The sequence below is a fragment of the Staurois parvus genome, unplaced genomic scaffold (assembly GCF_062004578.1).
Source record: "Staurois parvus isolate SC_StPar_1 unplaced genomic scaffold, SC_StPar_1.0 ptg000147l, whole genome shotgun sequence".
Taxonomy (NCBI): Eukaryota; Metazoa; Chordata; class Amphibia; order Anura; family Ranidae; genus Staurois; species Staurois parvus.
This window is the reverse complement of record NW_028317943.1, coordinates 675,324-702,500: the sequence shown is the minus strand read 5'-3', so window position 1 is coordinate 702,500 and position 27,177 is coordinate 675,324. Positions and strand designations below refer to the sequence as shown.

General features: G+C 39.6%; 1 protein-coding gene across 2 annotated transcripts in view; it reads right to left on the bottom strand.

The window, feature by feature from the left end:
- DOCK4 (dedicator of cytokinesis 4) overlaps positions 1–27,177 on the bottom strand; it is a 409,224-nt gene that overhangs the window by 20,687 nt on the left and 361,360 nt on the right. For both annotated transcript variants that reach the window (XM_089673954.1, XM_089673955.1), the window contains 9 exons: positions 25,728–25,811; positions 23,896–24,015; positions 23,482–23,603; positions 17,258–17,378; positions 13,456–13,537; positions 13,087–13,196; positions 12,218–12,290; positions 9,311–9,424; positions 7,820–7,881 (listed from right to left, as the gene is read on the bottom strand). In XM_089673954.1, coding sequence (XP_089530080.1) covers positions 7,820–7,881; positions 9,311–9,424; positions 12,218–12,290; positions 13,087–13,196; positions 13,456–13,537; positions 17,258–17,378; positions 23,482–23,603; positions 23,896–24,015; positions 25,728–25,811 — 888 coding nt within the window. The remainder of the gene's footprint in view (positions 1–7,819; positions 7,882–9,310; positions 9,425–12,217; positions 12,291–13,086; positions 13,197–13,455; positions 13,538–17,257; positions 17,379–23,481; positions 23,604–23,895; positions 24,016–25,727; positions 25,812–27,177) is intronic.

Here is a 27,177-nt window from a genome sequence, read left to right as displayed (position 1 = left end):
ACTGCTTCCCCTGCTGCCCTATCCCATGGTGACCTTCTCTGGACTCACTCCCCAGACTCAGTGGATGGAAGGGAGGGGGAGGGAGAATCCTTCTAGCCCCACATAGCACCTTTCAGGTACTTAACCTACCTCTTTCTCTGTCACTCTCCTCATTTTAGGCACATTGCAATCATCTTTTCTCACCAGTTTCTCTAAGGATAGCTGTGATCTACCATCCTCCTGGACCTGTAACAGCCTTCCTCGATGACTTCTCTACCTGGCTACCCTACTTTCTCTCTTCTGAAATCCCCACTATCATTCTTGGTGATTTCAACATCCCTGTAAATATCAACACTGCTGCTACTTCTAAACTTCTCAGTCTACCCTCCTCCTTTGACCTGAAGCAATGGGTACATGCTTCTACTGACTCTGGTGGCAACAGCCTTGACCTTGTTTTCTCCCACCTATGCACTCTGTGCAGCCTCTACAACAATCATTTCCCTCTCTCTAATCACAACCTTATTAGTTTCACTCTCTCCCTCTCTTCCAGCTCCTCACCCTCCAACCACCTAACAATTACCCGCAGAAACCTTTGTCATCTCAACCCTTCTCCTCTCTACTCTAAGGACCACCTCTATGACATAATCTCATCCCTGTCCTGCCCCAACCTAGCCACTTCTGTCTACAACACTTCACTCTCTAACACACATCTTCAATCTCTCTCTTTCTTATGGCATTTTTCCCAATGCGCTAAAACATGCACTAGTCATCCCCAAACTTAAAAAGCCCTCACTAGACCCCACAAATCTTCACAAAGTATCTCCTTACTCCCCTTTTTAGCCAAACTCTACAACCGTCTACAACCGACTAAGTAACCACCTCACCGAGAATAACCTTCTTGATTCTCTTCAGTCTGGATTTTGCGCTCAACACTCCTTAGAAATTGCAAATGTATTGTGTATAGGCGAGCGCTGGAAACAAGTCAATAAAAAGCTGCTAGCACACAAGGTAAAGGTAACAACACCTATAAAGTATATGGTAAAAAAGTGCAGCACCAAATAGATTAAATGATGGGAGTAGCCACACTTGCTGACGTCACGTCGCCGCTGCTAAAGCTCAGAGCGGCGGCCATCTTGGTACTTTGCTTTTACCCTTATATTTTTGTTCCACGTGGATTATTTTATTTATACTGCAATAAAACACTGAACTATACACCATTTCTGGGCTCCTGTGGTGAGCAGTTCAAGATAGATATTCTGGCTGTTTCTTGGCTCCTTGATGTGATGTACATAAATGCCATTTACCAGTAGCTTTCTGGTGAGTTTACATCTGAAAGAGGTGGTGGATTTCCTCACTGCATCAAAATCACAGTTTACTTCTCACAGTGATTGCTATGTCTTGTAGCCCGCGAACACTATTATCCATTTATCATTTATATATTTTATGGACTTTTTTACATTTATTTCACTTGGTATGGTGCACTTAATTGTTTCATTTGTCATCATTTAATTTATTTAGAGCTGCACTTTTATACCACTGCTTAGAAACTGCTCTCCTAAAACGCACACAAGATCTGTTTATGGCCAAACCCAACAGACACTATTCTGCACCCCTGCTCCTGGACCTCTCTGCTGCCTTGACACAGTTGGCCACTCCCTCCTCCTCAAAAAACTCCATGCCTTGGGTCTCCATGACTGTACTCTTCAATAATTCTCATCTTTCTTATCCAACAGTACCTTTAGCATTACTTACAATTCTACTTCCTCCTCTCCTCTGCCTTTCTCTGTCAGGGTCCCTCAAGGTTCTGTTCTTGGACCTTTCATATTCTCAATCTGCACTGCCTCCCTGGGTCAGCTGATAGACTCCCATGACTTCCAATACCATCTCTACGCTGACAACACCCCAATTTACCTCTCTACCCCTCAGCTCACTCCTTCAGTCTACTTACGTATCACTAATTTACTAACAGACTTTTCAGCCTGGATGTCACATCACTTCCTCAAACTTAATTATCCAAAACTGAGCTAAATTTTTCCTCCCCCACGTGCCTCTTCCCCTGATCTCTCTGTCAAGATTGATGACACAACTATCTGCCCGTCCCCACATGCCAAGGATCTAGGTGTAATCCTAGACTCTGAGCTATCCTTTCGGCCCTATATGCAATCGCCGTCCAAATCTTGAGGCCTCAACCTCCACAACATCTCCAAAATACACCCCTTCGTAACAAATGACACCACAAAGATCCTAGTTCACTCCCTGTTCATCTCTCAACTCGACTACAGCAACTCTCTCCTCATGGGATTACCTTTACATGGACTAGCCCCCCTTCAGTCCATCATAAATGCTTCTGCCAGGCTCATCCACCTTACCAACCGCTCAGTGTCTGCTACTCCTCTCTGCCAATCCCTCCACTGGCATCCGCTCATCCAACTAATTAAAAATACTAACAACTACTTACAAAGCCATCCACAACTCAGCCTCCAGCTACATCACTAACCTTGTCTCTAAATACCAATCTAATCGTTCTCTTCATTCCACCCAAGACCTCCTACTCTCTAGCTTCTCCATCACCTCCTCCCATGCTTGCCTCCAGGACTTTTCCCGAGCCTCTCCTATCCTATGGAACTCTCTACCCCAATCTGTCCCACTATTGTCTACTCAGTTTGCTTTTAAACGATCCCTAAAAACGCACCTCTTCAGAGACGCCTATTCTGCCCCCACCTAACAACTGGATTTTTATTTTCTCCATCAGCTCATCCCCCACATCTACAGTCATGGCCAAAAATACTGGCACCCCTGCATTTCTGTCAGATAATGCACCACTTTGCTCTGAAAACTGTTGCAATTACAAATGTTTAGGCATTCTCATGTTTATTTCTTTTGTTTGTATTGGTATGACACAAAATAGTAGAGATACAAAAAGCCAAATAGACCCATTCCAAGCAAAACCCCAAAAATGGACTGGACAAAATTATTGGCACCTTCTCAAAATTGTAAGAAATAATTGCTTTCCAAGTTTGTGATGCTACTTTGGTTTGTAATAAAAATCACCTGTATCAATTAACCAGTGCTGACAATATAGAATTCATACCAGTAACCAGTTAAAATGGTGAAAAATTGACTCAACCTTTCTGTTGTGTCTCTATGTGCCACATGGAGCATGGAGAAGAGAAATAGCAAGAAGAGCGAGAAGAGAATATTAGAACAAAAATTGTGGAAAAGCATGGACAATCTCAAGGTTACAAGTCCATCTCCAAAGATCTTAATGTTCCTGTGTCCACTGTACGTTACAATGTCTAGAAGTTTACAACCCATGGCAATGTAGCTAATCTTTTGCAACAAAGGATTATTTGAATAGTGGATAAAAAGTCTCGATAAACTTCCAGACAAATTCAGGCTAACCTTCAGGCACAGGGTACACCTGTGTCAGCTCCCACTATATGTCACCATCTGGATTAAAGCTATGGTAGGAGACCCAGCAGGACCCCACTGCTGACAAAAAAAACATAAAAAAGCCAGATTGGAGTTTGCCAAAACTAGCAGAAAAAGCCAAAATCTTTTTCAGAGAATGTGCTGTAGACAGACTAAACACAATTACAGCTTTTTGGTAAAGCCCATCATTCTACTGTTTTCAGTAAAAGAAATGAGGCCTTTAAAGAAAATAATACACTCCCTAAAGTCAAACATGGTGGAGGTTCACTGATGTTTTGCTGCTTCAGGCACTGGATGTCTTGACCGTGTGTATGGCATTCTGGGGTGCAATGTAGGGCCTAGTGTCAGAAAGTTGGGTCTCAGAGGTCATGGGTCCTACGTCTTCAATACTTAGTTTACCCACTGTATGTGGCTTCCAGGAATTAAGCCCATTTCCTGGACACAACACATGTGTTACATGATCGTAAATGGATTAAAATCCAATTTAAATAAAGCATGTCAATGTTAATTAGTTTATCAAGACAGTTAGGGTCTTCGCATAAAAAAATTATTATCCATTTATACAATGACCCAAAACACACATCAAAAAGCACCCAGAAATGGTTTCAGACAAAGCGTTGGAGAGTGCTGAACTTGCCAGCAATGAGTCCAGATCTCAATCCCATAGAACACCTGTGGAGAGATCTCGAAACAGCAGTTGGGAAAAGGTACAAGAAACTCATTGATATTTACTGGAAGCGATTGATTTCAGTTATTTTTTCCAAGGGGTGTGCTACCAAATATTACACTGAGGGTTCCAATAATTTTGTCCAGTCCATTTTTGCGGTTTTGTGCGGAATGTGTCAGATTTTTGTGTCATACCAATATGAACAAAAGAAATAAACATGAGAATTCCTAAACATTTGTAATTGCAACAATTTTCTGGTAGAAGTGGTGCATTATCTGACAGAAATGCAAGGGTGTCAATATTTTTGCCCATTACTGTAGTACCTTTTGTATCACTTGATCCTCCCTCCTAGATTGTAACCTCTAATGAGCATGGCCCTCTGATTCCTTCTGTATTGAATTGCATTGTAACTGTACTGTCTGCCCTCAAGTTGTAAAGCTCTGTGCAAACGGTTGCCACTATATACATTCTGTATTATAATAATAATAATAATAATAATAATGGCAGCAGATTTTTTTAGCAATAATGTCTTGGCACATTTTTCCATTCATCCTTCCTTCAATGATATGAAGTTTGCCAGTACTGTATGATGTTCCCACCTCCAAACTTCACTGTTGGTATGGTGTTTGTGGGTTGATGTGCAGTGCCATTTGACCTCTAAACATGTTGTGTATTATGGCATCCAAAGAGTTAAATTTTGGTAACATCTGACCAGTATTTCACAGGCTTGTCTAAATGTTGAGCAGCAAACTTTAAACAAGCTGCTTCTTCAGAGGTGGAGTTTGCTGTGGGTGAGCATGCATACAGGCCATGGCAGTTGAGTGCATTACCAATCGTCTTCTTTGAAATAATTGTACCTGCTAATTCCAGGTCTTTCTAAAATGCTCCACAAGTGGTCTTTGGCTCTTGGACAACTCTGGACCTGGAATTCTTTTCACTCTTCTGTCAGAAATCTCGCGAGCAGCACCTGGTCGTGGCCGTTTAATGTTAAAATGATTTTCTTTCTACTTCTGAATTATGGCCCCAACAGTGCTCACTGGAACATTCAGAAGTTTAGAAACCTGTTTGTAACCAATGCCATCAGTATGTTTTGCAACAATAAAGTTGCAAAGGTCTTGAGAGAGCTCTTTGCTTTTACCCATCATGAGATGTTTCTTGTATAACAACTTGGTAATGAGACACCTTTTTATTGGCCATCAGCTGAAATGGAACTGGCTGATACTAATTTGCATTAACAAGGGGCAGGATTGCTTTTTAATTACTGATAGATTTCAGCTGGTGTCGTGGCTTTCCATGCCTTTTTGCACCTCCCTTTCTTGTGTTCAGTACTCTTTCCGTGTCATTCCATTTTATTACACATAACTTAATTTCTGAACTGATGTTTTGGTTTCTTTGTTAGTATGGATTGCACAGGTTGTTACCGACATGTGGTGAAAATTTCATATCAATAGCAACTTTAGAAATATATTTACCTAGAAACATGATGACGTCTTCAATACTTAGTTTACCCACTGTATGTGGCTTCCAGGAATTAAGCCCATTTCCTGGACACAACACATGTGTTACATGATCGTAAATGGATTAAAATCCAATTTAAATAAAGCATGTCAATGTTAATTAGTTTATCAAGACAGTTAGGGTCTTCGCATAAAAAAATTATTATCCATTTATACTTGACAATATAAATGCAAAAGCAGCTTGAAACACCTTGATGCAGCTACGTGATTAAAAGAGGGTAGAAAACACTTTCAAAAGCATCTCAGAAGCAACTCTAAGGCTGGCCATACATACATCTAAATTCGGCCAGTTCAGAATGTATGGTCAGGGGGTTGTACAAGAGTCAATCTACTAACTGACTTCTGTACAACCACCCTGTCAGATCTTTCCCACTTGAACACTCGATGGGCTGCTTAACTGCAACCTGGATGCCCTTATATCGCTAATTGTGATTGGGTAGGTTATCTGGACATTCATGGTAGGGAAGGTTAAAGGTGCAGAGGAAATAACAAATTGCTCAGTCCTGACGGAAAGGAGGATTATACAGAAAAGTCCATAAAAATGCCTAATGTCCTATGGGTAGTTGGGCCAGTAGTATCATGCACCATAGGCAGCAGTACCCTTATAAAGCAAAGCTGGAAACTCTGTAGGTATATATAAAAGGAACACAGAGGGGCGCCAGACTAAGTGCAGCATTTATTAAAACTAACAACTCACGCAAAATAGGAAAAAACAGGCATGTATTAACAATCCGGTGCAACTCTCGTTTGGTCCTGGTGTCCAACTCACGCAGTGCTCCAGACGATGGTGGTGGAGTGTCAGGAAGTGACCGACTGCCACGGTAACCAGCTTGGAACTTAAGATGGTGTCGGACCGCAAGTGACGTCAGCGGGACGATGTGACTCCGTGGATGTGGGCGGTAACATATTTCAAAGCTTCCTTTTGGAGTCAATCAGGTGTGAGGAAGAAGCGGAAGCTTTGAAATGCGTTACTGCCCACACCCACAGAGTCCCGTTATACCGCTGACGTCACTTCCGGTCTGACGCCATCTTGCATCCCAAGCTACGTTCCAAACTGGTCACCGTGGCAGTCGGCCACTTCCAGACACTCCACCACCATTGTCTGGACCACTGTGGCCATTCGACCAGGACTACACAGGAGTTACACTGAGATGTTAATACACACTTGTTTATTCCTATTCTGAGTGAGTTGCCAATTTGTTAGTTTTATTAAATACCATTGTTTTAATGCTGCTCTTGATCTGATGCCCCTCTGTGTTCCTTTATCTGGATATTCATTGTATGTCATTGTAGTCTCTATGCAACAGACTGTTTGGTAAATGAGGCCCATTATTGCTGTTCTTAGGTAATCTTCCACTTTGGGTGTTTCCCCCTTGAATTATTTAGGGACTCATAAAACTTGATGTAAGCATGAAAAATCAATATTACCAATGTTCATCTACATTGACATGTAATCAGCAGACAAACTATACAGGCAATACTGAGAATCTTGCAATCATCATGGCTGCTACCAACGTATACTTCCCATACTCTGTTATCATGAACAAAAAAATTATGCTGTGTCACAAGGGCCATTTACCACCCTTCCCTTCCACCCATTCAGGGCTACAAGCTGTCATTCATTGTCCATTAAAATATGTGCATGTATGTGCTAATTTTAAACTGAGCTGATCATCCCAGAATGCAACACACAGCACTTGAGGTCTGGCACATAGCTAAACTACTGCCAGTTATGAATCCAGGGACTCAAATCCTTCTTCAGGTCTCATTTTAAAAGAAGCCTATGTAAACACAACATGGAGGCTGCCACTGCTGAACTCTCATTCTGAAAGTGATGTTTGTCTGGCTATTGTGCTGAACACCAATGACGGTAATACTTTCTGAGACACTGGCATGGTACAAGTATGCAGATCAGGAATTTTCACTCTGCATGATTGTTCTTGGTCAATGACTCAAAGTAATGAAGGTACAAACAGTTAAGCAAGGTATACACTGGGTTTTCCAGTATAATTGTCTGACAGAAACTGGGTGTAAGACCAGCTTCCATTGAACAGCCAGTGGTACACACAGAGCAGGAACCAGCTGATTTTTGGTCCACGTATACCAGCCTTTAAGTAACTACTGTATTATTCTTAGTGAGAAATCAGCCATAGCAATCACCCTATTTCTTTCACTCTTTCACATGCTGGTATTCTCTACAGTGCCAAACACACAGAAGGTTTACCTTTACTGGAGACCTCCCCATCAGAGAAGGAGATATTGCAGCCACATTTCTAGCTGGAGATGCTAAAATTTAAATCAGAGAGTTAAAAAAATATATCATAGTATAATCTTTAATAATGCAAGTGTAGTATTAACTTTTGCATAAAATTCTGTCAGCATATTGGCATACACTATGTAAATCTGGCATAAAACAGATCCTTACATGGTAAAGATGTGATCACCTCCCTAATATACTATTCCAATTTATATTCAAAACAGAGTGGAGAGGATTCAAGTCAAACACATTTTATTCTACAATCACAATGGAAGGATCATGATAAATTTCAAGTATTCCGTGGAGACCTATCTTTGCTAAAATAATAGCACAGCAAAGACCTCCATTATATCAGTTTAAAAAAATGTAGTTTGTGGTGCCAATAATCAATAATATGACATGAAAAAAAAATTAATTCTTGGTACAGCCGCAGGAAATGGAGTCTTGGCATATACTGTATTACTGTATATACTGGATATTATTATTATTATACAGTATTTATATAGCACCAGAAAGGTTTGCTCAGCGCTGTACATTATAGTGGGGGACAGAACATGAGACAATACAGTAACAAAACAATACACGAGGGGTTCGAGGGCCCTCCTCTATCGATATAAAAAAGATCCTATGACTAGAAGAGGTGATAATCTCCCTAATATACCACGCTGGTGCAGAGAGTTTCAGGTCACATATATTGTCCTCCAATAACAATGCAAGGATCATGGGGATTTGCATGTCTTTTGTGGAGACTTTTCTATAACTCCATTATAACACTTTGAACAAACTCTAATGTGCCAATAAAAGTCTGACTTGCCATTAAGATCAACAATTTGGTGACATGAAAAAGATGTTTATTCTAGGTATAACTCTTTTAAAAGGAAACCTTTACTGTGAGTAAAATGGGCTACCATTACCGGCTTCCTGAAAATACTAGCATTTTCTGTCTCTTGTGCCGATTCTTTGGCCTGAAGCCTTTTTGAGTTAATGACCTGGAACAGACATACAGCACAGGAGTCAGAGTGAAGTTAGAACTTTTCACCTGCCTATTTGTCCCTGGTCATTGCCTCAAAGTAAAAAAGCATAACAAAGTATGACAGCCAGGTAATAGTCTCCATATTTTCTCGGCAGTTTTCCTTTTAAGCACTGCTGGTTGTGGACAAATTCTTAGAAATAAAATTTAGCCCAGAGTAGGTGCAACACTTGAAGTAGCCTAAATTCTAGCCTAAAATGTTCTATGTACACATTTCCAGTGAAGTAATGCACTGAAGAGCTGAGCATTTGTAACTTTATGTTAGCATGAGGCATTACATTTGGTCATAGGCGACAAATGTCTCACTGCAAGCTTCAGCTCAATTAAGTCTTCTAAACAAAAGTCGATAAAACCACAGTGCATAAAGTTAGCTAGGGATGAATTTGAATAAACCTGAATGCTAAGACTTTTACACAAATCAGACGTACCAGCCTGAGTGGGCCTGGGCGGCACAGGAGGAGTTATAAGCCTTCCACACTCTGACATATGTTTGGCTTCTTTCCCGCTGTCCAAGCTCCAACTGCTCGGGGTGGTATTCACTGCTGTAAAATAGGAGCAGAATTGACACAAACAACCTTGAATTTCACTGTGGATATTGAAAGTCAGACCTGAATGTGTTATTCTATACAGAACAAGACAGCAGCCCTTCACATCTCATTGTGAAGAAATGTTCTAAAAGTTTTGGCAGGAGAGCAGTACGTGTTATGACTACATAAACGATGACTTTGCAAATCACTTTGTAATATTGAACTATGCTCTGTTGCAGTATGTAGTCTACACTTACCATACCTGCAAACAGACATATACTGAAATGTAGTCATACGTGATAATTGTAACTTTAGTGATACTGGGCAACTTACCATATGACACACGTTCATGGGTACACAACTATCCCATTAAGGTAAATAAATGATCAGAAACGCTTAATAATGCAGTTTACAATGGAAGCAGTTACCAGATACTGATCTGTGTGCGCAAATTTGCCAACCCTTATCACAGGACCAAAGAACTTACAGGTCTCCAGATATTCATACAGTTAGTCAATCATGCTGGCAACTGTAGATGATAATTGTGCTGCTGTTCACTCTACATCTGCCCCTGTACAGTCAGCATTGGACAGTGATCAATGGGCAGGGTATTATATGTTTTATGTAACTATGCTTATCCAATTTAATTCTAAAGAAAATTATTGCACAATTAAGCTTTCCTTGCAGTCCAGGTATGCCTGCCAGCAATAAAAACCCCAAATGACAGTCTCTTATTTCTCACAGTACAGGTTTCCTTTGAGAGTGAAGGAATCAGACTAATTACAAACCAAGTCATTTAGGTAAATTACGTTATTGCATTATTGCAGCATGGTGATCAGCACTGCACAGTAAAGCAGATATATTCTCCTTATAAACTTGATTGAGTTGAAATCTCTGGGATTTTATTGTAATGCTTTAATTGATCAACATTGGTTTTCCACAAGAAACTGGTGAGCAGAACGAAGATATACTTATTTATAGAACTCTGTAATTCCCCATAAGAAGGTCTACAAGAACTCCAGTTCATGGAATTTACACTTGCCGTTTGAAAATAAAACTTATGATGTTTTCTAATAAACAGTAAATCTCTTCATCTTAATTCATAACTGAGGGCAAAGTTATTTTAGCAGGCAATTAATAAATTTTAGTATTAACTAAAACACATGCATCAAAGTGTCCAATTAAACATGATTTACCTCAAGGAATATCATTGCCTGTGCCAAACACACTGTCTGCTCTTTATCTTATGTCAGTTTCTTTATTCAGAACTTGAATTACAAGCTTTAATGATTAGCAATTAAGATAATTTTGTACTAAAATAATGACTTCCATCCATCTTATTCACAAGGCTCACAGAGGCCTTTTCTAATTATAAGAGGGAAGGCACCCAAGTGACAATATTATGTACACTTTCTAATATGAGAAGGCTAAAGTTGCTGTCTTTAACCATGACATTGTATTTGTTGATGTGCCCTTCCATACTGTAGCTTCCACCAGCTATCTATTACATACTTTCACTTCGAGAAGGACTGAACTCTGGAAGCTGTGACTGAAAAAAAAGGCAGACCGAGAAAGAAGGACTAATTAACAATATTGCTTATAGTCTCGCTGCAGTTGGTCATTTCCCCATTACTGACTAACCATGTCTTGATCTGCACTGTGTCTGTGTGAGGACAATGGTAATATTCCCATCGCACATGTTCCTGAATCATGCTGGAAAGTAGCGAGTGCTGCAGCAACATCCAGTTGGAAACTGGAACAAGCATAGATCAACGTTCATATTTGCCAGTACACCACTGATCACCAATGTCATCCCAAAGGCTATTTGTATTGTAGAATGATCACTTAACAAAACCTTTATTTTTGTGATGTGATCCTTCAATAAAAATAACCTTCTGGACAACATTTGTGATCCGTGGTGTGCTGACAAATATGAACATTGATCTGTGTGGGGACAACCATGTTGGTAGAGGCAGGGCTTTGGTGTCTCATGTCAAAGTATGCAGCAAGAAGAACAGTGACAAGCAAAGTAGTGACATCACCAAATCTAACTCCAAATCTCTTAAGACTAGCAATCAGAGTCACAGTGCCTCTGACATCACAATACATATACTGTATACAAGTATAAGGCTTCATGACAGGAGTGCCTAGGCACACTGATATACCCTGCTATTTTACCAGAACTAATTCCAGGTATTATTACATTTTCAAGATACTAGTTTGTAACAAGTAACATTTTTAAATGTTCTCTTTAACAAAGCAGATCTTCACTTTTTGAGTTCAGGTCCACTTTAGGCTAAACATTTTGCCACATATGACAGATGTGCGGACATAAAAGTGTCTTGACTACCTACAAGCAAACATGAACCCTTATTTTAGAATAGAATGCCTGTTCATTCAATACACACTTAAGGCACATGCTACCTTTAAGGAACAATTTTTTATTACTTAAAAAGCACAATTCTACAAATAAACTACTCTCCACCTGAGGTTTGTTGGCTGGAGGTATTTAAAGTCACCTATTAGCATCAAAGTTGTCAAAATGGGGATCTGACATTGATCACATACCCTATGGTTAACATTACACTCAGATGTTTGAGACAGTCTGCATATTTTATTCATCATAATCATTTCTTGCACATTTTATGTTACAGATTACAATCCTATGTCTTACTGTCGTGAAAACTATTGATTTCACATATATGAAAGAGAGCTCTCTGGGGTAGCATAAGCTGAGAATATTTCTACTAAGATATACATGCTGAGTACTTGACAATATGTGAGTTGTTTTTCTGAATGTCAACATACCTTTATCTGGTGCAGAAAGATTTGGGTCACTCCGAGGCAAGGTGTTTTCTCCAATGTGATTAAATAAAACTCTCTAAAAAAATAAAGAACAGTGTTATTGCATGCAAGTGAATATTGTATCTCCATGCATGTTCAGCAACAGCACTAACGTATGTTAGTTTTTGTTCTGTGGATCAATAAGGAAAGCATATTTTATTATTGCAGTGAGTACTTTTTGATGTCTTAAAGTCAGCCTGTGATGTTTTTATTTCCAGCACTATGGAATAATAAAACACAAAGCCTTGCATGCACTTGAGAAATATCAGCATGAATAAGAGAGAAGAAAGAAAGAAGAAAATAACAAGATATCAGACTGAAGGCCTTGTATTTCTGCAGAGCAGACATATGTATTTTTATGACGTGAGTAGAGGATCAGTGTACAGTACCAAACCTAGTATGTATAATTTTAATGATTCAAATATATACATTTCTTAGCTTTATCTGCTCTCAGACTCAGGTTACCAGGCAACATCATCTAAAGTGTGGCAACCGTGATGATATTAATAAAACCTTGCTAGTGGATATTTCTTCAAAGATTAACTACTTAATAAGAACAGAATACTGATGCATTAGAAAAGTAAGGATCTTTTACTCAAAGCAAATTGCAACAGCCTCTGTTATAAGTCATTCATAATGTATGCATTGTTCTATTTCAGCTAAGACAATAGTTTTGTGAGAATAAAAGAGCTTATTTGTATTGTTTTCTAATTATTGATGAAATATTCAGTATACATATATTAAAACTACTAAGTGTATTATATAAAACAACAACTTCAATCAAGCTTTATCTGTTAAAGCACACATTGCCACTTTGCTTTAAATCTGACTACCTGGGGTGGTTCAGCAGGGATAGGAAATATGGCACTGCAGGGTCTCTCTCTTGGGGACAGGCAGGCATTTTCTCTGGAATGCTTGTGTTTGTCAGATAACAGTGGGGAAGCTAAAACAGAAGACATAGTAATCAAAACACTGTAGATAGACTAACCGGATACCTGTGCAAAGCATTCTTCAGATGCGTGCTTTAGTATGCAAGTTATCAGTAGCTTATAGGAAATGTTAACCTTACTGGTGTAGGAAATCTATAGAGTTAGTTTGTATATTGTAATGATAATACAGTATAAATAGTCTTAAATATATCATAATGACAAAATTACACAGAATAAACAAGATTTTTGTAAAATACATGAAACGTGCAATACCTCTTGCACTTGATGGAGCAGAACTTGTAACATTTGGGGAGGCAGAATGTGTAGAACTCAGACTTGAGGTAGAAGGACTAGGCTGAAATACACAATGCAAATGGAGTAGGAAAACATTTTAAAGTAATATTAAAGCTTTGTTTAATAACAAACATGTATCTTACCTGCTCTGTGTAGTGGTCTTCTCAGGTCCCCCGCCGGAGCTCCTGGTTCCTTCCCTTTGACCTCTGCCCCCATAGCAAGCTGCTAGCTATGGGGGCACTGGTGTGTGCTCACTTCTGAGCCCTGCTCTATGCATTCATAAGGCACAGAGCCGCGGTTTGGCCCTGCCCCCGCTCTCTCCTCATTGGCTTACTGGCTATGATTGAGGAGAGAAAGAGAGAGAGCCACACCAGAGGCTCCCGTGCACATCACTGGATCGAGATTAGGCTCAGGGGATTATTAGGGGGGCTGCGGGGGGAGCAACACACAGAAGGTTTTTTACCTTCATGCATAGGATGCATGAAGGTAAGAAACTTTCATCCTTTACAACCACTTTAAGCTCTAGTCTCAAACAAATACATTTCAAGGTCATGCAATTGCCTGTGGATGGCCTCAGGTCTCATTCACACTTGAGTGGTTTTGTAGCTCGAAGCTCCAAAACGCTTGAGGAGAAAAAAAAAAATTATTCTCAATGGAGATGGTTCACATCTCCACTCCAAGTCTCCTGTAGCCAACCTCCTGAAGCTCAAACAAGTTCTAAAGCTTTTTTTGTCACTCAAATCATGCACATTTGCACATTTTCAAGTATTTTTATTTCCACAGAAATGAATGGAAACTCGCAATTTACATGTTTTTCTGCTCAAATGAAAATGTGAAAAAATAAATAAATGTAAAATAAATGCACAAAAAAATAAAAATATTCATAAATAAAATAAATAATAGGTAATAATAAATAAATAATTAACCCCTAACCTTAACCTCCTAACCCTAAAACCTGGTAATTAGGCATCACCTGATGCTCTGTGCAGGAAGTTTATTTAAACCTTGCCTGTGCTTCTCCTCTTTGCCTTGGTGTTTGTCCATGTGCCCTGAGCTGTGTTCCTGCTTCCTGATCATGGTCCTGTAGCTTGATGCCATTCCCTTACCTGCCTGCTTGTTCCTTCTCCCATTCACCCTCACCATGCCCTGGCTTGCTTCCTGCTTCTTCTGCCTGATCTCCCATGTATGACCCTGGCTCTGACACCGACTACACTTCTCGTGTCATGCTATTTATCTATATTTGGTTTGGGCAGTTGTTCATTGTTTGTTCACTCACTTATTAGATTCTCTGGGTTGATTTATGCAGTTCTGATATATTGGAGGTGCGTTTATATTTTTGTTATTCATTTATTCTTAATAAATTACATCATTATATATTATACTTGTTCCCGGTGTTCTCCGTGCAAGTCCACACATTACTGGTCACACCTGTTTCACAGGATACCAACACTCGGTGTCCCTGACAGGCAGATAAACAACCACACTAGGGATTTTTGTTTTGCTTTCCTGCATTTTTACAACTGCAAGTTAAAAAACATTTTTATTAGAGGATTTCCACAGCAATACATCTAAAATGTAGGTTCATGATGAAAACTGATAAAATGACCATAAATATATAGGCATAAAGATGTATAGATAAGTTAATTACACAAGTGTAGTAGCACCTTCTCAAACATTTTTCAGATGGACATCTCTTGCAGTACAGTACTGTTTTCTGCCAATGTACCAGGACTCAGTAGACAGGTTACAGTGGTTTTTGTATGTGGGGAAGGTAAAAGAAATACAGAGGTTAAGAAAGGCTGGTGAAGCTGAGGGAGAGGGGTACCTCGCGCAAGTGTGCGCAAAGCTTTTAGAAGTATATAAAGAGAAAGGAGTAAAGGGTAGAGGAAGAGAGAAAAAAAAAAGAAAGGGTGGGGGAAATGGAAAAAATAGGGGGAGAGGTGGGGGAGGGAGAGTAAAGTGAGGAAGTGGGAGGTAAAGGCATTAGCAGGGCAGCTTGCCCGGTGAGTGGGAGGGTCCCTGTCTTGTTGCTCCACAGACCTAATCATAAATATATTGCCAAATAACTGTCATGAGAGGTCTTTGGTCAAACTGTACTAGGTCCAGAGTTCATGATCTGTTTATACTCTTCAGTAGCTTTATAATGGATCCAACAGACCCACGGTTGGGTGTATTTGTGTAACCTAAACTTCATTATATGTACAAGAGCCCTCCATTCTGCAATGTGTTTCAGAACCATTCTCAAAAAGTTTGGAGTCCATACTCATATCAAATGTACTGGTATGTATAAGCCTTGCTGCATTGATCACATGCATTGTCAGTAATTTTATATAGCATTTTGGAAGGGGGGAGTGATGAAACCGCAATTGGGCATGGGTAAAGTCTGGAGTCTTGCCCAAAACCATCAAAATGATGCTACTGACAGTTTATGGGGTAGATTTACTAAACCGGTGCACACAGAATATGGTAACCAATCAAGTTCTAGGTTTTATTGTCAAAGCTTAATTGAACAAGCTGAAGTAAGAATGCACAAAAAGTTGGAAAGTTACCATACGCAGCTGCGCCAAAGTCTGTGTGCACCAGTTTTAGTAAATCTTCCCCTATGTGTAAGAGAGTGTCTTTGTCATTGACACAACACCAGAAGTGGTTGGACAGTGATGCGGAGATTTTGTGTAGCAAGGGCAGTACTCTATAACACGGGTGTCAAACTGGCGGCCCTCCAGCTTTTGCCAAACTACAAGTCCCATGAGGCATTGCAAGAGTGACAGTTACAAGCATAACTCCCAAAAGGCATGATGGGACTTGTAGTTTCGCAAAAGCTGGAGGGCCACCAGTTTGACACCCCTGCCCTATACCATCCAGAGTGTATCTTTCCCTTTTAATTTTGTTTTGGTTTAACTTGATGGACAAGTGTATCTTTTTCAACACAACTATGTAACTATATTTAAACTAGGCTTTTCATTAAACCCTGAATGTTGAAATAACCAGTTCCAAAAATATAAGCAGCAGGAAAAGAATGCCTCCTGTAAATTTATAGGAAAAGTCAAGACTTGCAGATAACTTTAGCTGACTATATTACATACACTTGCATGACCCCCTCAGTGCATGTAGAAATGTCCTGCATTTGCTATTGGTGGCTCAGACAAAAGTGTTGCTTTGTAAAATGTTGGCAGGCATACATGTTTTCCACTGCTGGAAAGTAAAGAAACAGTAAATGTTATCAGTTGTCTGCTTAGCTTTCCACTATAGTGGATTTTCTTTAATGTGGGCCTAATATTAGAGTTTAGCAACTGTATTGATCAGATGTGGCTGCCCTATAGGAGAGTCTTATAGATACAAAAAAAAAAAAAGACTAGACTAACAATGGCATTCTAATGGATAACATCCTCAGCAGGGTCGCTTTTTGTAGATTATCACTACGTAAAAAGTTCAAATTTAGTGCTTGATCTGCTTGCTCAAAGCAGACCCACTTGCTAAGGTAAAAAAAAAAACAAAAACACTGAACTGCTATATCCAGAGCTGTCTGAATCCAAATGTTCACCTGCAGTGACTACCTGTCAGCAACAATAAAGATAGAAGCAACATATTTATAACATGTATCACTTTTTAAACTTTATATTTGATATACAAATACTTTATTGGCATTCATCCTAACATACTACATACCTACAACTTTAAAATCATACTGTGAACACAGAATGCAAAATGTTTAATTCCAGCAAAATTCTAACAAAGTGGCTGCACTGATATTTCAAAGAACTTCTATAAAAGAATCACCCACCTGCATGTGAAAGACTTCATCAGAACTTTCAGACTGTCCTGTTAAATTGCTAACTTCTGCGGAGGCTTGTGATGAGAGTGAGGATGAAGAGTATCTATTTACAGCTGGATAACTTAAAGGACTGTGTCATAAATGAAAAAGAAAGGGTAGAAACAATGGTGAGCACTTTCAGTAATGCTTCAAATACAACAGCTGATTGATGACATGTAAGTAGTGCCTTATTTCTATACTTCTACACTAAAAAGACCCATTGAGGAGTTGCCTGTTTCTTGATCAAAGCAGATAGAAGCTAAGGCACTGCCACTGGCATTGCACTACACTAGCTCAGGGTTGAACAAAGCAATGTATGATTAACAAGCCATATGGTCACATTTAGGAGTCAGGGAAGACACGATTATTTATGTGACACCTTTAAAGAATGTAATAGATACAAAAAAATTTGAAAATACAGTACATACTGTACTTCTATATATATATATATATATATATATATATATATATATATATATATACACACACACACACACGCACATATACATACATACGCACTGCTCAAAAAAATTAAAGGAACACTTTTTAATCAGAGTATAGCATCAAGTCAATTAAACTTCTGGGATATTAATCTGGTCAGTTAAGTAGCAGAGGGAGTTGTTATTCAGTTTCAGCTGCTTTGGTGCGAATGAAACAACACGTGCACTAGATGGGCAACAATGAGATAACCCCCAAAACAGGAATGGTTTTACAGGTGGAGGCCACTGGCATTTTTTTCACAACTGTTTTTCACTAGTTTTGCATTTGGCTTGGTTCAGTGTCACTGCTGGTAGCATGAGGCGATACCTGGACCCTACAGAAGTTGCAAAGGCACTCCAACTCCTCCAGAATGGCACATCAATACGTGCCATTGCCAGATGGTTTGCTGTGTCTCCCAGCAGTCTCAAAAGAAGAGATTCCAGGAGACAGGCAGTTACTCTAGGAGAGCTAGACAGGGCAGTAGAATGTCCTTAACCCATCAGCAGGACCAGTATCTGCTCCTTTATGCAAGGAGGAACAGGGTGAGCACTGTTTGGGGCCCTACAAAATGATCTCCAGCAGGCCACTGGTGTGAATGTCTCTGACCAAACAATCAGAAACAGACTTCATGAGGGTGGCCTGAGGGCCAGACGTCCTCTAGTGAGCCCTGTGCTCACTGCCCGGCACCATAAAGCTCAATTGGCATTTGCCATTGAACACCAGAATTGGCAGGTCCACCACTGGCACCCTGTGCTTTTCATAGATGAAAGCAAGTTCACCCTGAGCACATGTAACAGACATGAAAGGGTCTGGAGAAGCCGTGGAGAATGTTATGCTGCCGTTAACATCGTTCAGCATGACCGTTATGGTGGTAGGTCAGTGATGGTCTAGGGAGGTATATCCATGGAGGGACACACAGACCTCTACAGGCTAGACAATGGAACCCTGACTGCCATTAGGTATCGGGATGAAATCCTTGGACCCACTGTCAGACCCTACGCTGGTGAAGTTGGTCCTGGGGTCCTCCTTGTGCATGACAATGCCCAGCCTCATGTGGCGAGAGTATGCAGGCAGTTCCTGGAGGATGAAGGAATTGATACCACTGAATGGCCCCCTCACTCGCCTGACCTAAATCCAATAGAACACATTTGGGATATCATGTTTCGGTCAATCCGATGCCACCAGGTTGCACGTCAGACTGTCCAGGAGCTCAGTGAGGCCCTGGTCCAGATCTGGGAGGAAATATCCCAGGACACCCTCCGTCGTCTCATTAGGAACATGCCTCGACATTGTCAGGCATGCATACAAGCAAGTAGAGACCATACAAACTACTGAGTACCATTTTGAGTTGCTGCAATGAAATTTCAGCAAAATGGACTAGCCTGCAGCATAATTTCTTCACTTTGACTTTCGGGGTGTCTTTGAATTCAGTCCTCTGAAGGTTGATCACTTTAATTTCCATGAAACGATGGGGCATCCTTACATTCCTAGCACATTACCCAGTCTATATCAGTATAGATATCCAGCATAATATTTTTCCCAACTGAGATCTGTGTTTTCAAAGTGTTCCTTTAATTTTTTTGAGCAGTGCGTGTGTGTGTGTATGTATATATATATATATATATATATATATATATATATATATATACACACACACACACACACACACACACACACACACACAGTGTATACATACATACAAAAGTTTTAGGCAGGGGGTGAAGAAATGCTGAAAGGAAGGATGCATTCAAAAATATATATATTATTTTTTTTTCTATCTAATTCACATCAATATTTGGTCTGACTAACTTTTGGCTTCAAATCAGCATCAAATCTTCTAAGTACACACAGTTCTTTTACACAGTTTTTTTTTTTGAAGGATCTTACCAGGTAGGTTGTTCCACATTTCTTGGAGAACTAACTGTCTGGGATTACATGAAGAGACAGAAGGATTTGAGGCAGCCTACATCCACAGAAGATCTGTGGTTAGTTCTCCAAGATGTTTGGAACAACCTACCTGCCGGGTTCCTTCAAAAACTGTGCAAAAGCACTGTGTGTAACTAGAATAATTGATGTTGGTTGGATTTCAATTCTGTTTATTTACTTTCCATTTCATTGATTGAGAAAAATAAACTATTAACACCTCTATTTATGAAGTCATTCTTAATTTACAACATTCTTTCACACCTGCCTAAAAGGTTTGCAAAGAAATATATATATATATATATATATATATATATATATATATATACGCACACATGCACACGCGCACACACATACACAGTGCTCAGCATAAATGAGAACACCCCAACAGATCTTTCAGAAAACCTGTCCTTTCCATTAAGAATCAATATTTTCTATGGGACACTATACTACAAAATACGCCCACAAATGCGGACCATTGATTGTAAACAAGATTTGTTAATTTGCACACATAAAGTATTTTTCTTAACAAATTCATTCAAGATCATGATGCAAAAATGAATACACCCCAATGAAAGTCTTAGGAGCAAAGCTACATTTTAGACAACAAAATCCAAATCAACAAGAATTCAACTACAGGTGAGTCTAATTATTCATTAAAGCAGAGCTCCACCCAAAAGGGGAAGTTTCGCTTTAACCATTAGCCGCCCGGCCAATAGCCGTTTGGCAGCCGGAAAAATGCTGTAGATTTCCGGGTGGACGTCATATGGCGTACTCCCGGGCATGCACAGTTTGCGCTCTTGCAGAGCAGCGCAACGGCGTGATCTGTCACCGACTGTGTACCTCGGACATTGCCGGTACCATGTGACCTGCTGTGACCAATCACAGCAAGTCACATGACAGTTGTATACAATGGATGGCTTAATTCATGCCATCCATTGTATACTAGTGTCTAGCTGTGAATGGTCACAGCGATGACATGCACATGTCATGTGATTAGCTGTGGCCAAATCACAGCTAAGCACAAAAAAAAAACAAAACCCTGAATGAATCGATGTCATTCAGGTAAATGCTTGCTTATAGCAAAGTACTTCTTTGCTATAAGCAAATTGTGTAAAAAAAAAAAAAAAAAAAAATACTGATCACTTCCCCAAAGTAGTACAATGTTACTATGGTAACATTGTACTACTTTGGTCATAGTGAAATATGAAAAAAAAAATCTGAAAAAAAGAAAAAAAAAAAGTAATAAAAAATTTAAAATAATGAAAAAAATTAAAAAATATATATTTTTTTTTTTCATACTGTCACCAGTCAGTGTCCCTGATCACTGCCATGCCAGTTATATGATTATGCTGTACTGCACTGGTGACAGTATGTAAAAAAAAAAAAAAAAAATAGTGAAAATAATTTTTTTTAATTTTCCGAAAAATGACAAAAAAAATACAACTTCAAAAAACTCGCCATGCCTCTTATGAAGTACGTCAGACTGTCTACTTTGCAAAAAGGGGTCATTTGGGGGATATCTGTACTGTTCTGACATTCTTGGACCTCAAGAAATTAGATTGGCTGTCTGTACTTCAGGATTGATCAATATTCAGATCTATACCATAGTTTGTGAACTCTATAACTTTCCTACAAACTAAAAAATACATCCTAATTTGGGTTATTTTCACCAAAGACATGTAGCAGAATACATCTTGGCCTACATTTATAAAGAACAATTATTTATTTTCAAACTTTTATAACAGAAAGAAAGAAAAATGTGTTTTTTTTCAAAATCAAAGAAAGCGCTAGTTGTGTGAAGAAAATGATAAAATTTTAGTTTGGGAACAATGTTGTATGACCACGCAATTGTCATTCAAGGTGTGAGCACTGAAACATGAAAAATGGCCTGGGCAGGAAGGGGGTAAAATGCCCGGTATGGAAGTGGTTAAGGACTGCTCCCCCACTCCCCATTAAGGATTGGCACCTTTGGGGAGCGGGTACTCGAATTTGACAGGTACCCGCTCCCACTTCTGGTCCAATCGCTTAGGCGATCGAAAACGGAAGGAGTCCTCCCTCCCTCCCTGTAGTCGTTTGGGACATGTGACAGGTCTCAGAAGACTTCAGGACCCTTCACGAAGTGCAGCGCTGCTCTCGCATGCGCAGTGGCTACCCGGCTGTGAAGGCGCAATCTATCACAGCCGGGTGCCCACACTAAAGATGCCGGCCTCCTGGAATACAGGATGGCCAATGAAACGAGCTGCGGAGGACTCACCACGTGACCGAGGGACAGGTAAGTGGCTTTTTTTTAAAAGTCAGCAGCTACAGTTTTTGTAGCTGCTTTTATTTTTTCATAGGTCGAGTGGAACTCCACTTTAAACAGGTGTCCTACAGACAGTTAATTATAAAAGGGGATTAATTAACAAAGAAAACCCTTCCCATTTCATGCTGTCAGCAATGACACCACATGGAAAAGAAATGTCACAAGGCCTGAGAAAGAAAATAATATCTTTATACAAGAAAGGTGAAGGCTATAAGTAGATCAGTAAAGCTTTACTTATCAGTCAGAATACTGTAGCAAAAGTGATACAAAAATTTTACAAAGACGGAACTGCAACCATCTCACAGAGACACAGAGACATCCAGGCCGTCCACTGAAGTTAACATCTCGACAGGAGTGTCTTCTGATGAGTAGGGTTGAAAAAAAATCACCATGCAAGTTCACTGAAGTTAGCTAAAGAAGTAGAAAGCCAAACTGGGGCGATTGTTTCATGTGACACAATATGGCGTACACTGCAGAGGAATGGCATGCATGGGTGTCGTCCATGAAGGAAGCCTCTTCTAAAGCCAATTCACAAAAAAGCCTGTCTAAAATTTGCCAGGGCCCATGCTGAAAAAGAAGAAGTCTACTGGGACTCTGGAAAGCGGAGACCAATATGTTGTTTTTGGTACTGATGGCTTCAAAACTGTATGTACAAAAAAAAATGCATGGTGCCTACAGTGAAACATGGTGGTGGCAGTGTCCTTTCTGTGAGGCTGCATGAGTGCTTTTGGTGTCAGGGAGCTGCATTTCATTGATGGTATCATGAATTCACAGATGTACTGCTCTATAGTGAAAGAGTAGATGCTATCATCACAACATGCTCTTGGTCATCGAGGACATTTCCAACATGACAATGATACAAAACACATATCTAAAGCCACTGTTGCATTTCTGAAGAAGCACAGGGTGAAAGTGATTCAGTGGCCAAGTATGTCTCCTGATCTGAACCCAATCGAACATCTATGGGGAATTCTGAAGAGACAAGTTGAGCTTCACTCTCAATCAAGCTTCCAGGCTCTAAAAGAGGTCATTCTTAAAGAATGGAAAAAGACAGAAGTTGCAATATATCACCAACATGTTAATCCCACGTCTAGAAGATTTGGTGCTGTCTTTACAAATCATGGAGGTCATACAAAATACTAGATGTAGCAGTTTTTGTTGTGGGGTGTATTCATTTTTGCATTAAATAATTTGAGTAACACTGAAGATTTGGTAATCTGAGTAATATTATTAACCTTACTGTCATGTAAAGAGAAAAAAAAAATGTTCTATAAAACTCAGTTTTGTAAAAATTTTGGGACAAGAAATATGTTAACAGGAGAATCAAGTCCTATAATGTCCAAGGTATACGTTAGACACTACTACCAAAAATCACATAACACTGCATTTTCAGTTGAACAAAGTTTTCTATAACAGCATATATTGGAACTTTTTATATTTGTTATGACAGGTATTCTTCACCAAAAGATTACTACATGCAGTTTACCTTCGTCTAGGAACCACACGTACAGCTTCTGGACCCATAATGGCAGGTGCGGAGTTTCTAGGTATGCAAGGGCTTCCATTGGGGAAACTGACAGGACTGGGCGGCACACAGGCCGAGAAATCCTGATAGTGTAAGGAACAGACATTAGCACAAAAAACTGGAAATACATCACTGAGAACATTATGATTTGAAGTTAAAAACTTCAAGTTCACCTAAAATGTATAATAACAGTACAGAAGCAAAGGGAATAAGACGATCCTCCACAGATGAACATTTTAATCAAAGGAAGATGCAATTAAACACAATAACCAAAAGATGTCAGTGTTGCTTAGGTTAACGCATCACTTCAAGTCCATCATTTGGTGTCTCACTTTCACACATTAAGAAATAGCACACGTGTAATCGTCTATGTACCTGTATTCCCAGACTTGACTTGAGTACGAAGAACTGATCCACCATCTTTTTGTGTAAAGGTCTCATATCCTGGGGCACAAATTTCTCATGAACTGCTAAACCAAATTCTAAAATCTGTGCCTAAAAGAGCCAGTGAAAAGTAAAACCTATTAGTGTATGGCAATGACTGCATTATACACTGAATTCAAGTAAGGCCTCCAATTAAAAATTTTATCTGCAGAATTTAATTGTAAGCACATCTGAGCTTACAGTTTGACCTTAGCCCCCCCTGCTAAGTCTCAAAAATATCTGCTGATCTTGCTCCTAGGGTTTCCTTTGATGGGTGACAACAATGCTGCGTTGTTCCTGAATTCTGACCAGCGTTGACACCTTCACATAAGCGGTGTATTCTTGCATTACATTTGAATGAAAAGCCATTGCAGAGGGAACATTATTTATTATTCCCTCAGCTCACTCACAAGACTGTAGCTCGCCAGTCATCAGTTAGTCACACATGGCACTGGCGCAATTTGGACTGACAACACTGCCTTGGCTTTTGATATCCTCACCCTGTGATCTGTAGTGAGGGGAGGTAAAGGAGGTTTTTTGTTAAGCTTACGCATTACATAGTACCTAGATTTGGGACATGTTTAGACTGTCACACAGGAGCCTTTAGATGCAGTTAAATAAAAATAGATGTATTTTGTTTGCATTCATCTATTTCATACAATTTGAAATGCACACAAGCTTTTTGCTTTTCTTAATCTGCAGTTTCTATGAAGGCTTAGTAAATCAGCTTAGATAAATGATAACCGTGATAACAGCAGATAGGTTGAAAGTAGGAACTTATCTTTGCTTCAAATATATGCAATGCCCCTTCACTCACAATACATTAGTGCAAAGCAAGTTTTGTGATCCCTTGCTATCAGCTATAAATTGGGTAATTGCTGCCAATCCAAACTGTGCATATGCCATGCATCTTAAATTTTCCGCATTATTTAAAATTGGATCCCTTCCCCATTAAATCCTATGCTTACCTAGATCTCACCTCAAGGCCTGTGGTATTTTTTACATTCCTCAGCTGGTTTCTTGATCCAATGTCCACTTCTGCACAGTTTGGTCCTATAGACTTCTATGGGCTGTACTGCGCATGTGTGGACATCAAATCAAGAACCACGTTGCGAAAAGTCAACAATAAAAGTGACTAAAGAAAATAAATGAAAATAAAATATAAATATCAAAATAGAAAAAGGGGAGGGGAATATAACTGGGACTGATTAGAGTTTAACTATGGGTTGATAAGGGATTAAATAAGAACAATTTCTACTAGTAATTAAAAAAAAATTGTTTACTTGTAAGGTTGCTTACACAGATCTTTCTACCAGCCCCAACAGAAGTCTATGGGGCCATACTGCACATGAATCAAAATGGGATCAATAAGCCAGCAGATGCATATGTCAACAGTGAAAACAATGGTTAAATATTAGAAAACATCAGCAGAAAACTAATATCTAAACTGAAGGGAAAGAGGATAATAAGTACTGATTAGAATTACAGTTAATTAAGGGTTGATGAGGGATTAAACCGGAACAATTTCTTTTGATAAAAAAAAGCATTTTTGATTTACTTATAAAGTTGCTTTAACTGACATCATACAGTATATACATATGAAAGAAACAGAGTAAATACAAAATATCAATGTTACATTGTATTTTAGAATAATGCTTCTAAACAGTGTTTGCAAACATTATTCATTTTTATTGTAGCTGCTGTATTACTAAGCAAGTTTTAAATGTCAAAATGACAAACAACAAATTTGCAGCAGGGGAAAGGGAGGGACATTCCATGCTTACCTGTTCAAGCATTAGTTCTCTCAGACGTGATATCTTATCTCCATCCTCAGGATGGTTGAAGATGTACTCCTTCACAAAGAATGCCTGAATGAAACAGACATGATGTAATCATAAACCATACAACTTATTCAAAGCAACAAATTAATTTAGATGCAAGCCTCAGAACCCTTAATTTTTATTAAACACATTATCCCCAATTTTTATGTCCCTAATTCTAGATTTTAGGTTACATTAAAATGATACAATTTTTTTTGTTTTTAATGAAAGAGGTGATACTTACCCTCTCTGTGCAGCGATACTGCATAGTATTGTCACTTACCTCCCCTTCTGGCAGTTCCTGCGAGCGTTGTTCACGTCCCACTCCTTTAATGTGCCTTCTGTAGCAAGTCAGGTGCTAAGAAAGTACCTATGCATGTGCACTCCAGATCCAGGCTGTGTGTATCTATGGAGCCACTAAGCTATGCCCCTGCTCTCACCTCACAGGAGTTTGACTGGGGCAGGACAGTGGCAAAATGGTTAGCACTTCCGTCTGACAGCACTAGGGTCATTGGTTTGAATCCCAATCACAGCATCACCTGCCTGTTTGCATGTTCTCCCTATGCCTGCATGGGTTTCCTCCCATACTCCAACTCATGTATAGATGTGTACAGTGAGGAACAGAAGTATTTGAACCCCCAGCGATTTTGCAAGTACTCCCACTTAGAAATCACGGAGGGGTCTGAAATTCACATTGTAGGTGCAATTCCCACTCTGAGAGACAGAATTTAAAAAAAATTCAGGAAATCAGATTGTATGATTTTTAAAGAATGTATTTGTCTTGCACTGCTGAACATAAGTATTTGAACACCTGAGAAAATCAGTGTTAATATTTGGTACAGAAGCCTTTGTTTGCAATTACAGAGGTCAAACGTTTCCTGTAGTTCTTGACCAGGTTTGCACACACTGCAACAGAGATTTTGGCCCACTCCTTCACACAGATCTCCTCTAGATCTGTCAGGTTTCGGGGCTGTTGCTGAGCAACACAGAGTTTCAGCTCCCTCCAAAGATGTTCTATTGGATTTAGGTCTGGAGACTGGCTAGGCCACTCCAGAACCTTGATATGCTTCTTACAAAGCCACTCCTTGGTTATCCTGGCTGTGTGCTTCGGGTCGTTGTCATATTGGAAGACCCAGCCACGACCCATCTTCAGTGCTCTGACTGAGGGAAGGAGGTTGTTGCTCAAAATCTCACAATAAATGGCCCCATTCATCCTCTCCTTAATACAGTGCAGTCGTCCTGTCCCCTTCGCAGAAAAGCACCCCAAAGCATGATGTTACCACCCCCATGCTACACAGTAGAGATGGTGTTCTTGGGATACAACTCATCCTTCTTTTTCCTCCAAACACGACGAGTGAAGTTTAGACCAAAAAATTCTACATTGGTCTCATCTGACCACATGACTTTCTCCCAT